The 12,906-nt window shown below is 35.4% G+C and overlaps 1 protein-coding gene across 2 annotated transcripts; it reads right to left on the bottom strand.

Annotated features, from left to right (window-relative positions):
- Nucleotides 1-252: 252 nt before the first annotated feature.
- gadd45aa (growth arrest and DNA-damage-inducible, alpha, a) lies at nucleotides 253-2,513 on the bottom strand. Of its 2 annotated transcripts, none has more exons than XM_055202619.2 (4): nucleotides 2,317-2,513; nucleotides 1,735-1,836; nucleotides 1,424-1,643; nucleotides 253-941 (listed from the first exon to the last, which is right to left on the bottom strand). In XM_055202619.2, exons 1-4 carry the CDS (start codon nucleotides 2,355-2,357, stop codon nucleotides 828-830), a joined length of 477 nt encoding a protein of 158 aa, XP_055058594.1. In that variant the 5' UTR covers nucleotides 2,358-2,513; the 3' UTR covers nucleotides 253-827. The 2 variants fall into 2 exon arrangements, with proteins under 2 accessions (XP_055058594.1, XP_055058595.1); XM_055202620.2 differs by lacking the exon at nucleotides 2,317-2,513 and adding an exon at nucleotides 1,977-2,113.
- Nucleotides 2,514-12,906: the final 10,393 nt, after the last annotated feature.

Raw genomic sequence — 12,906 nt, 5'->3', positions numbered from 1 at the left:
AAGGAACCTGCTTTGATAAATAGACGCAGTGGTCACGCTAACTAAACAGGCCAAAGAAAAGCATGGATGGCTTTTGTCTCTCTGTAATATGGAGTCACTAAGGCCACCGGGTCCAGAGTGAACCCTCTGATCTGAAATGAGAGGGGTCAGGGGTGTATGGCATTGTCAGGTCAATTCTGTGTTATTTTCTATTAGTCCTCTCTGCTTTTCCAGAGATCTCTAAAAAGAAAGACTACTCACTTGACTTCCATCTCATGTTCAATAGACCTTTATTACAGCACACAATACATCGCTGTCTTCACGTTTGCATGTAATAGTATAAAAGTTTTCACATAAATATTTTTAATAATAATTTAACACAAAGGAACAATTTATTTGTGTGTAAAAACTATTCTCAGTAGTTCAGAAACAAATCCCTTTAAATAATTTATTTTCCAACATTAATAAACAAGTAAGGATAATATTTAAAGTGATGGCAAGGGTAGATATAAAACCAAGGCAGCCGGTTTTCAAAAGAACCAAATGTTTTGTCACCACTTAAATAACTGATGTGCTTTATGCCACCCACCAATAAATCTCACAAGATACGCAAGTGCTCACTTCCATTCACTATTAGCCTCTGACATCCTTAAAATGTCCCACAAAGCCAAGAACTGCTGAATCATTTCAGATTGCATAAATGTGTTCCTCCTCCACTTCATTCTGAAGGTAAGTTCCCAGTTCCACAGGTGTCGACTATCTGTCCTTTCTGTGACCGCTTTTAGCTTTTATGATCTTTTTGTTTAGATATTTTTATCCATGTTTTTGGCTCTTGGTTTAGGTAATCCTCATCGTTCGGGAAGGTTAATAAAGGGCACCCACTGATCCATGCAGCGACTCTCTCTGCAGAAGCGGTTCACTTTACCCAGAGCTGGGTTTTTCCGTGTGGCTGCATGTGGAACCTGCAAATGTAAGAAGGGGAAATTAGTTTGGATTAGACAAAACATGTTTTCTGACCAAACACTAATCTGATCTGATCTTGCAATGGATTTGTGGAGAATGCAAAATATTACAAATTTTGAGACACATTATATGAAAGATGTAAATTTCTTCCAAAAGAGTAATGATCAACCAGGTAAATTAATCTGTAAAAGACCTCTATTTGAATATGAATGAGCACAAAGCAGGATATGTGGAGGTGGCTGTGTGGCAGTTACACCTGGGCATGTCTTGACAAGTTCTAAACTGAGACACTCACGTGCTGTTTAGTGATTCCTAAGTGATGGCACAGGTAGTTATAAAATGTTTTGTCACCACTTAAAAGCGGATGTGCTTAATGAGACCTCACCAATAAACGTGCTTCATTCTCTATTTAAAACCTATTTAGACCCCTAGGCACAAGTTTTGACGCTAACAACATATACGCAACTAGTAGATTACGTACATTGACCAGGATGCAGTGGAGATCCATTTGTTCACTCCCGTGCATGCCGACGCCACCTAGGATGTGCGCGAGGCGGCGCGTGTTGTTCACCCGTAGTATGTTGATGTCATTCTCGCAGCAGAAAGCCTGAATGAGAGTGAAGTGAATTTGAAGAGCCACGTCCTTTACCTCATTATCATCATCAGTGGCCAGGATGCATAACACCACGTTGTCAGGGTCCCTAAACAAAACAGTGGACATTTAGTTTGTTTGATTCATTTTAATAAGTACGTTACAATGCTACTGTTGAATTGTGTACCCTAAAAACTTACACATTGAGTGACTTTGCAGCCTCGTAGACCCCAACTGTAATACCCCCCTGCGGCAATGCATAGCGCAGGACCTCTTCTAGAGCTTTAGATACTGAATCCATCCTGTAAAAAGTAAAAAAAGTTAGTTAACGTAGGTCTTTAACAAAAAAGGAGAATTCCGTGTTCATGGCAACGGCTCGTGCATCCAGTTTTAAACCGTTGAGGATGTAAAATAATAAGTAAACTTTTAAACTACTACTTACAATTACTTATAATATGGTGACTAACTAACAGTTAGCCAAATAAGCAGATATCATTTCAAAAAAAACTTTTGAGATCAATCAAGGTATGTAAAGCACAAAGGATCTCGTGAGAGACTCGAATCTCGTGAGCGAGCTCCTGACGATGACAGCTGACGCATGCACAAAACTCATTTAACGTTAATCAACATTTTTAAATAAAAAAATCAATAAACACTTTCTACATTTAAATATTTTCAATTTCTTTTACATGTGTTTTTGTATGCGGATCATGTTAAATTATTTGCAAATACAAGTTATAATATTGTTTGGTCCTGTAAAAAACTTGCCACGGACGAATTACCTTTCAATCGAGTAAACTTCACTAATGTCTTCAAAAGTCATGTTGCACGTAAAATCCAGCACGAAATGTAATAGCTTTCCTTTTGAAAGATTAAATCCAGACGTGTTCGCGTTGCTTTCTCTCTGACTGTCACCGGCAAATCTGACGTTTGCGCGGAGTTACATTAGATTTAATTGTCCTGAGAACAGAAGTGAAAGCTCAATGCCAACCAATCTTTATTGGACACATGCAAATCGAAATAATTAAAACACTTTGTGATTGGTTGCCTAAGTCGCACCAAGAAAAATCGACAGTTCGCATTGGCCCATCTAAGTTGTCAGGGCGTGGCCAATCGCTTACCAGTCACGCTGGGTGACGTTGTTATAACCTTGTTGGACTTGAAAACTTTTCAGTTTCACAAACATGCTGACACTGGGGAAGGGACAGGGAAGCATGGGTTTAACCAGATATACTTAAATTAGGGAGATATCAAACTTCGGTATTCTATCATTGGAAAACCCGTAACATGCAACTTGGTTAGCGTACATCACCTCAGTCAATCAATAATGATCAGGAACAGTTGCGTGCTTTCAGGGTGTTGGACAGTCAGCTACAGTTTAAATTTTTTTTGCCAGAATTTAAGGTTACGTTTTACTCTGTTTGTTAAAACGGCCTCCTTCCCTGCGTACATAAATTCATAAACATTTTTGCCATTGATGAACGAACTCAATTTCTTTTTTGCCAAAACTATTGGATGTTGTAAATGATGCAATTCACTGTCATTCATGCCAGGGGGTTTCAAACTGGGGTCAGGCCTCCCCAGAACCTGGTCCCCAGAGGAAAAGACAAAAATTATACACATTTATATATTGGGTGTTATCCTTGATATCTTGCTACATATATTCAATAATTGTTCATATTTGCTTTGCATCTATTATAGTTTTACTTTTAACTTACAGTTTGCTGTAACCACATACTGGTTTGTTGGCAGTATTCTGTGAAACTATATTTTCTATTGTCAAAGTTACTGCAGTACAAATAAATTGAAAAGTTTTGTCTTTCTATACATTTAGTATTATTCTAAGTATAGGCAATTATATTTGTTACACAAAATATATAAATTATATACATGGGGTCTCTCACAAAAGATTCGTCATATTTGGGGGTCATTGTCATAATATTTTTGTTACACATACAATTTATAAATTATGTATTAGGCATGGGGTCTCTCACAAAAGATATTTGGGGGTCCTTGTCATAATAAAGTTTGAAATTCCTGATCTATGCTATCAGCTGTGCTGGTATGATCTGTTACCCAACAGTGACACCTTGAGGACAAATAGTTTTTCTTAAGATATGAAATCCAGGGTAAAGTTTAACGAAGAGTTACCATGCGTGTCTAGTGATGGAAATTTTCGTTCATTTAGGTGACTCGTTCACTGATTCGTTCAGTGACCATTTCTTAATTTTACACAAATACGCCAATAGGTGGCGAAGATGTGTGTCATTATGTGTTATAATAAGACAATGAAAGACTTGCAAAAACTCATTAGTTTTTAATAAAGCTCAAATTGTGAAATACTAAGCATAATTTTATCAAGCTACAGAATATATTAAGACACACGTACATTTATAGTACATCTAATCTGGATTTGTGGTAAATAAATAAAGACTCCCGTGCATGCCTCCTCTGGTTCAGTCAGTCCTCAGATCCTCGTTCACGAATCATATGATTTCGGTCATGTCGTTCAAGACTTCGTTCAGACGCAGATGACTGATTTAGGGTCAGTGAAAGGGTGGATTAAACTATATAGATATATAAAACTATATTAAACAGAAATACCAAATTTTTCAACAGTAATTACCTTGATTATCATTTGTATTAAGGTAAATAGTCCGCCTAAACATGGTTACTATAACTTTACTAAAATAAAACCACATGATTCTTTCACAATATTGTTTACGTTTCTCTCGCTTTCTATACGATCCCTCTCATTCATTAGGTTGTAACTTGTACCAGTCATTCAGTTTGTTTACGAACGAGATCCCTGTCTCTCTCTCCCGTTCGTTCAGACTCAAAAGAGCGGCTCGGTCAGTGAAGGGCGTATTCATTCAGTACGTTGAGCCAATTATATGTTCGGCCACAGCTTATACTCGATTGCCATTGGCTCGTAGTTTTGTCACTCTTTGAAGGCGGAAAGAAAGCCGCGCTTCATTTGTCCGTGCTCCTCAAGAAGGGAGGAAAATTTCAGTGAACGAGAAATATGAGTCAATGGATGGCGTGAACGAGAACGATTCGTTCACCTAAAAGATTCGTTCAAAAAGAACGATTCGTTCACGAACGTAACATCACTAATGCGTGTCTAGTTTGTTTATGCTCGGGCAGGGTAAATCGCTTTCTTGACTCCAGCAGAACGGTGCACACAGACAGGAGTGCTGTGATTTTCTGAGGTGAGAAATTTACGACAAATCACGTTCTGAATTTTCCCACAAAAATGAATTCTGAACCGTCGATGTGAAACTTAATATTACAGATAACCATTTAATACACATAAGTTACCGTAAAGTTACCAACAGTTTTTACATTTCAAACTCCTGACTCTTTTCTTAAAATTACTTAAATGAAAAGGTTAGTTTTGATCAAGTTACACCTACGTTGTCTTTGTTTTCATGTTCCTTAAAATCCCCTTACATAAAAAAACGATGTAAACTCGAACATTTCCCTCACACACACTTGTATAGCTGCATTTAATTGTTAGAATGTAGGCTACTTTACAAAAAAATATCTTAAATTCTTCCAATAAACCGTATAATCAAGTCAAACTGTGCTTAAAGGGATAGTTAATCCAACATTGACTTCCATAGTAGGAATAACAAATAATATGGAAGTCAATGGGTACAGTCTACTGTGTGATTACCATCATTTATCAAAATACCTTGTTTTATGTTAAACAGAATTAAAGAAACTCATACAGGTTTAAAACAACACGAGGCTGAGTAAATTTTTGGGTGAACTGTGTCAGACTGAGAGTTGTAGTTTACCGATTAAACACTAGATGGCATCAAAGTCTAAACCAATGACTAGAAAAAAATTTGCCGTGTCAAATGTCTATGCTAGAAAGATACGGAGTAAAACATGTAACTCAGTTTTCCCAAAATCGTTAATAGACACTGATACTCTCAGACTCCCCATGAAGACATAATTGCTTTGCTTTATACTAAAACGAATTAAGGGATGAAAACGCTAATTAACTAAATAAATATAGTGTCAAATTTGAACACGTGCCTCTAATGAAATTAATAATAATTTAGTAATAAATAAAAATGGGAAATAAACAGTATATAAAAACATTTATGCGTAATAAAGGTAAAATATTTTATAGTGGAGGCTGGGGCTAGTTGTTATACACAGCAGGAATTTGTTACATTCGATAAAAATGATAAAAATATCTTTCAATATCATAACATTTTATTATATGTGTTGGGTAAACAAGTAAAAATAAACAAAAATGTTTCATAAATCTGTGGTTGGGTCACCTGGTCACATTTGGTATGTTATGAATCAGTTTAGCAAAGCAATATTTGTTGAACAATGGTTTAATATTTTGTTATGTTTCACATTTTGCTGTTTTATTAAAAATTACTAAATTAAATTAATTAATGTTAAAATTATTGTATAAAGATTATACAATATAAAGTATAAAGTAGCCTACCGTATGTCCCTCTACAGAAATTGACTTTAAAATACCTATTTACTAGACACTCCTCCCCCAATCCATTCTCCTCAAATAAATAAAGTTTTGTAGATTTAATTGAATTAATTAACTTGCTATTTAAATCAAATTAATCAAATTTTTGAAGTTAAATGCATTCTGAGCTTTACTTATGTTATAAATAATAACAACAATAACTTAATTATTCACATAATACACAGACAGTATTGATTTCCATTAAATCAATCATTAGATCATTAGAATTTCAAAATAAAAAACAAGTATAAAATGTAGGTCTATTTAGAAAAAAACACCTAAATTTAAATTAAAGCATTACAGAACATAATAAAATTGAATCAGGAGAAAAACGTATGCTGAAAAATTTAATATGAAACATTTTCTTTCTTTCTTGCCGTAATGAAATTCACTCTTCGTGTTAAAAACAAGGACAATGCTGAACACAAAATACAGTGATTTGAAATGTGCTATTGTGATTGAAAATGCTATTTTAATCTTTATCTTTGTTTCTGTTTTAACATGCTTTTTTCCGTTTGGTTCAGGTTAATAGAGAAAACTGTTTTTTAAAATTGCATTAATTGTAGAGTCATGTTTCAGAAAATATAGTAGATAAACTCACATATAAATTTACAATACTGGTTACAAAAATCTGTTTAAGTTGGTGTTATGATAAACAGTGCAGTAGTTTAGAGTAAAGGTGGCAATGCAGGTGACAGGCACTGATAGAGACTACTAAAACAACAAACCAACTGCTGGCTATGATATAATGTAAGACTGATGAATGTGGGCCACTACATAATGCCACCTAAGATATGTCTTTGTCATGGATTGATTGCTCAACTAATTCACCAGCTCACTCTGCGCTGCACTCTTTAATATAGAGACAGCCGTACTTTGTCTAAGATTAGTATAGACACTGTCTGACACACTGCTCTGCTCAAGGTATTTGGCCAGCATAATTCATTCATAATGCCACAATGCACCCCATCTATCATTTGGTTTCCTTTCCTCTGCCAGCGTTTCTTTCCAATTCACTTCTAGGCTGCTGGCTCTATTGAAGGGGGTGGACCGGGCAAGGTGTGTGCATGCGTGGGCATTTGGGCTTGTTTTGGTAGTGGTAGAGTTGTTGGACAAGGTTGGGAGGTCAGCACTGTTTTGCCTGCTGATGTATTAGCTGGCATATGCAAGCGATAAATTACCAAGCGAAGGGAGTCAATTATCCATCCCTTGAAGAAACAGGGGCTTGGTGCTCCAGTGGCCGTAGGGTCCTTTTTCCTATCGGGAGGACACTTTCTGGCAATGTAGAAGTAGGGGAACTCATGGCAAAGAAGAAAGGAATGTAGATTAAAGTGGAAAATAATTCTCACTATCCCACTTTGTATATTTTTTCAGTTCATTAGAAGGCAACACCAGGAAATAATGTAAAATGGCATCTTAGCGCATCAAAAGCTGTCTCTGCTTTGATTACTGCACGTATTAGACTTATAGGTCAATCCGTATATCCGGACACACGTGGGTTTCCATACCACCGAACTTTGTCATTTTCCAAAGCCATTGATTCCTCTGAGCTTTTTCCTTTTCTTTTCCGAATAAAGCAGGGTGGGGGGATGTCCCTTAAGAATGTGACACTACTTTGAACGCTTGCCAGAGCAAGCGGCCCCACTGCTGACTGACATGGGTGACACTTAGGGAAATGAGGTCATTAGCTGGAATTACAGAGGGTTTTGATAGCTCAGTAATGGGTTTTAATGATAGAATTTAACATACAGCGCCACTAGGGACAGACAGGAAAAACAGGCAGACAGGTCATTTAATAAAGGGAGGGAGAAAGACTTCACTCTATAGAGTGTGGCAGTGAAAGGGGACTATGTGTGTGTGTGTGTGTGTGTGTGTGTGTGTGTGTGTGTGTGTGTGTTGAAGCGGGAGTCTAAAAATACAATATGCTTTTATACAGCGCTCTAAATCAGAAAACTCAAAAAAACATTACTTTTTGAAAGAGCGATGTGGCCTATTTCATTCATCTTTCATCAATATTCTAATTTCTAAAAATGAGTGTGCAACGGAACTTGGACATGTGGGATAATATTCAAACCATGCAAGATTGTACATACAGATATCCATAGGCATTTGTGTCAAAACATTGCTAGGGCATTAGATGAGTGATTAAGTTCAGTAGCTTTTATTAAAACGAAAAAAATCTTATTTGCATGTAATTTGCATTCAAATATACACATACAGTGAAAAGTGAGGCTTAAAAGTAATTTTAGTAGCACAGTTAAAGGGACACTCCCCCTTTTTTAATATGCTCATTTTCCAGCTCTCCTAGAGTTAAACATTTGATTTTTACCGTTTTGGAATCCATTCAGCTGATCACCGGGTTTGGTGCTACCACAGCTCAATCCATTGAATCTAATTAGACCATTAGCATCGCCCTAAAAAAATAAAGAGTTTGGTTAAAACTATTTAAGACGAGACTCTTCTGTAGTTACATTGTTTCTTAGACCAACAGAAAATAAAAGTTGTGATTTTCTATGCAGATATGGTTAGGAACTATACTCTCATTCTGGCGTAATAATCAAGGACTTTGCCGCTGTAACATGGCTGCAGGAGGTGCAATGATATTATGCAGCAGCCAGATATTATGCAGTTACCCTTAGTAACTTTTAATGGTAGGGGACCAGTGTTGGGGGTAACGCATTACAAGTAACTTGCATTATATTACTTTTCTGAAGTAACGAGTAGAGTAAAGTATTATTTAAGTTCCTTTTTTAAAAAAGTAATGCAAGTTACTTTTTAGTTTAATTAATTTGATTAAAAAAATAAATGTACTAAATTAAACTGAACTTATACCACGGGTCTGTTAAATGCTGTATTCTGATTGGTTGAGAAATGTTCCATAGGTGTTAATTATTTTTCTGTAAACCGCACACCTAACATGTAAAATGTCTTAAAAAGTAGGCACCAGAGTGCTGTTTGTGATAACCATGGTATAGAGGAATAATTGACTCTGGTCCTTATGACCACACGTGGTGTTGGGTGTGCATCATTTTCTTATATTTCCTTACAAATCAACATAGAATTGCGCATGCGTCGCGGCTGAGCGGGAACAGAAACGGAGATGGCAGGCCAGAGCTTGACATTTTTGCGAAATATGTAATTTCTGAATGAACTTCTCTGTCATAAAAAAACCTGCAAAGCCTGAAAGACATCAAGCCTCAGTCAAGTAAGAAAAAGTAACTTAAAAGTAACTTAAAAGTAACTTTAAAGTAACGTAAGCATTACTTTCCATGAGAAGTAACTAAATAATGGACTCTGTTACTTTTTTAGGGAGTAACTTAATATTATAATGCATTACTTTTAAAAGTAACTTTCCCCAACACTGCAGGGGACTATTTTTGGGCAGTGCAAAATATCATTGCGCCTCCTGCAGCCATGTTACAGCAGCAAAGTCCTTGATTATTACGCCAGAATGAGAGTATAGTTCATAGACATATCTACCTAGAAAATCACAACTTTTAATTTTCCATTGGTCTTCGTACACAATGTAACTACACAAGAGTCAAGTTTTAAATAGGAAAAATATTGAAACTCTTTGGTTATTTTTGAGCGCAATCAGATTCAATCTAATCAGATTCAATGGATTGTGCTAAGCTATGCTAAAAGTGGTATTGCCAGACCCAAGATCAGCTGAATGGATTCCAAAATGGTAAAAATCAAATGTGTAACTCTAGGGGAGCCAGAAAATTTGTATTTTCAAAAAAGTGGAGTGTCCCTTTAAATCACATCAAAAAACGTACAATGCCCTGTGATTTCTAAGTCTTATTAAGGCACAATGTGGGAATTTTCGAAAAATCTTTCTTAAATGTAAATTACTGCAGAAATACTTAAAATATTTACCCAATAACCAAGCAAACATCACAGAAAAAAATATCTTCATTCTTTATTCAGATACTACCATTAGATTAGGTTTGAATAAAAAGGTGAAGAGGTTTCCGTGTTTAAACAAACAGAAAGTGTTGTCCTTGTTGGACCAGTAATGATGTGCCAAGCTTACACTTTTTTGCCTTCTCATACACTGAAAAAAGTGTTTCTGTGCCTTAGTAGATTTAACTAAATAAAACGAGTAAACTGTGTTACAATTTTTTTTTTTTTAATCAAAATATGAGTTAAAATAACATAATAATTTGAATAGTTTAAGTAATTCTAAATGATCACATCGAGTAAATTCAACTTCATTTTATTATCTATAATCCACTTAAATCTGTAAGAAGCAAATTAACTTAATAATTTTGTGTTGAAACTACGTGATTTTATTATTAAACATAACTAACTACACTAAAAAAATGATTCATTGAATTTAATCAATTTTTTTAAGGTAAGTGGTTGCAATCAATTTATTTAAGCTACATTTAAACAAAAAAGATTAGTAACGTAAATTAAAATATAAAACTTTTGTTTAAATGTAGCTTAAATAAATTGATTGCAACCACTTACCTTAAAAAAATTGATTAAATTCAATGAATCATTTTTTTCGTAGTTCCCAGTAAGCTTTGCACGGGACTGCATTTGGAGAGTATAATTTGAATTTAAACTCTATTTTATGTGTTTTTAACTAAAAAGAAAGACTTGTTAGGTTTTAATGTTCATTTATCTTCGAGATTTGGAAGAGTTTTTTTTCTTTTGAGTTTTGTAGTTACCATTCTTCAGAAGACTGGTGCTTGTGCATACTGAAAAAAAATGATTCATTGAATTTAATCAAATTTTTTAAGGTAAGTGGTTGCAATCAATTTATTTAAGCTACATTTAAACAAAAAAAGATTAGTAACGTAAAATAAAATATAAAACTTTTGTTTAAATGTAGCTTAAATAAATTGATTGCAACCACTTACTTTAAAAAAATTGATTAAATTCTATGACTGAAGTATGTTGCGCTTTAAAGCTGCCCAAACGAAACTAAGCTTTTTCGCATTTATTGAAATCCATAATATTAAGTTGTCCTTACTCAAAATATGATTTAGTTCAATAAACTTACAAAAAGTAGTTGGAAAATGTTGCCTTAATTTTATTGAGTTACATCCAAGTACACTGAAAAAAATGATTCATTGAATTTAATCAATTTTTTTAAGGTAAGTGGTTGCAATCAATTTATTTAAGCTACATTTAAACAAAAAAGATTAGTAAAGCAGAATAAAATATAAAACTTTTGTTTAAATGTAGCTTAAATAAATTGATTGCAACCACTTACCTTAAAAAAATTGATTAAATTCAATGAATCATTTTTTTCAGTGTAACAGTTTTTACAGTAACAGGGATAAGAATAAGAGATAGCATCGAAAAAACACATAAACTTTAAACCTCAACCTTATATGATTCTTAAACACTTCACACATTAAAATGTTGAAAGTAAAACAACTTGAAAATATTTTCCTTATACATTTTGCTGGAAATGGACAATTATATGAGAATATTGTACATCTATGGTTTGTTTGATTCTCAGAGCAGCGGTATAAGAGAAGAGAAAGCTGGACTCAGAGCAGATCCAGTCACTAAGCTGTGGTGAACAGTGGCTGTAATGGTTTGTTGAGCTGCTGAGGACTGTAGCAGCCATATTTCAGAGAGTATCGATCAGACTCTGCCTATTGCCCCTAGCCCTCCCTCCCCTCTGTCCTTGATCCTGTAAAGTAATAACTGAACTCGTGTCAGGGAGGTAATTATCATTGATCTGCTGGAAAAGGTGACAAATTTCGCTGTCGCAACAGTGCGTGATTCATGCTTGAGCGTCGGACTAACAGCGAGGGCGCCACGACTAAATAACCTCCTCCAGCTAATATACACAGTGTAGCCTTTATCTAGCCCAGAAGAGAAAGATCAGATCTTCAGGCTGGGCCCTCAATTAAAGTCACCTGTGAGCAATTCTTCCTTGTGCTGCCTATGTAAGATCAAGTAACGATTAGCATCAAATCACCTTTATGGCTCGTGAGAAAACTTCTCCATCCCTGAACATTGATTGGCCCGGGCTGGCTGTCGTGACTTCTCCTTTGCTGAAACTTTAAGATAAAACTGCAAACGAGGTTACAAAAGCATTTTTGATATGACAAAAACAAGAAAAATTGGCAGGCAATGTTTGGCAAAGTCTGCTATAGAGTTCTCATCCTACTTAGCTAGTGGTCCCCACTGGCAAGAAAGAAGCAGAAAGCAGCCGGCATGTCAGATCATAACAAATGAGTTGGACAGGGCAAGGGGCTGGAAGATTGCCACATTCATCATGAGACAAATGGATAGCATCAGAGACTTGTAACGCTTACTGCCATGACTGAGGATGGAGAGGCTGGAGAAACAAAGTAAGCCTCAGATTCCTTTTAATGTCTTCTTGATTACATGATACACTGTACTGGGCCGTGGAAATAAAAGTTTCTGTAAGCGTTCTTTTTCCAAAAATTGGACTTTAGTTCTTTAATGTTATAATGATGTTTACGGTAAGCACCTGCTTCAGTTAAAGTATACGAATATATCTTTGCTAGGTTGAAAATCATCAATAGCATCGCAATAATTTAATCCATGACTTGTTAGTTATTTTGTAAACTCTAAAAATGCTGGGTTATTTTCAACCCAGAATTGGGTCAAAAAGGGACGAGCCCAGCCTGTTGAGTTGTAATTTAACCCATGCTGGTTTGTTTCAACCCAAAATGCTGGGTTATTTTCGCTTTTGAAAAGCATTGAGATGCTACGGTAGCCGCCACCGGAAAAACATGTATTTGACGGAGACAACTTAGTAAAAAAAGTTTGTCCATTAAGGGCTTCTGTAGAAACATGGCAGCACAAAATGGCGACTTCCATGTAAGGGGACCCTCGGTGTATGTAGATAAAAACGTCTCATTCT

Source organism: Misgurnus anguillicaudatus, chromosome 2 (assembly GCF_027580225.2).
Source record: "Misgurnus anguillicaudatus chromosome 2, ASM2758022v2, whole genome shotgun sequence".
NCBI lineage: Eukaryota > Metazoa > Chordata > Actinopteri > Cypriniformes > Cobitidae > Misgurnus > Misgurnus anguillicaudatus.
The sequence above is the reverse complement of the archived record's forward strand: the minus strand, read 5'-3'. Positions and strand labels throughout refer to the sequence as shown.

Coding starts and splice junctions, on each gene's coding strand:
- gadd45aa (XM_055202619.2), bottom strand. CDS start 2,357: ATGACTTTTGAAGACATTAGTGAAGTTTACTCGATTGAAAG. Junction 1,644..1,734: donor GCTGCAAAGTCACTCAATGT/GTAAGTTTTTAG, acceptor TGTTTTGTTTAG/GGACCCTGACAACGTGGTGT. Junction 942..1,423: donor TCCACTGCATCCTGGTCAAT/GTACGTAATCTA, acceptor TTACATTTGCAG/GTTCCACATGCAGCCACACG.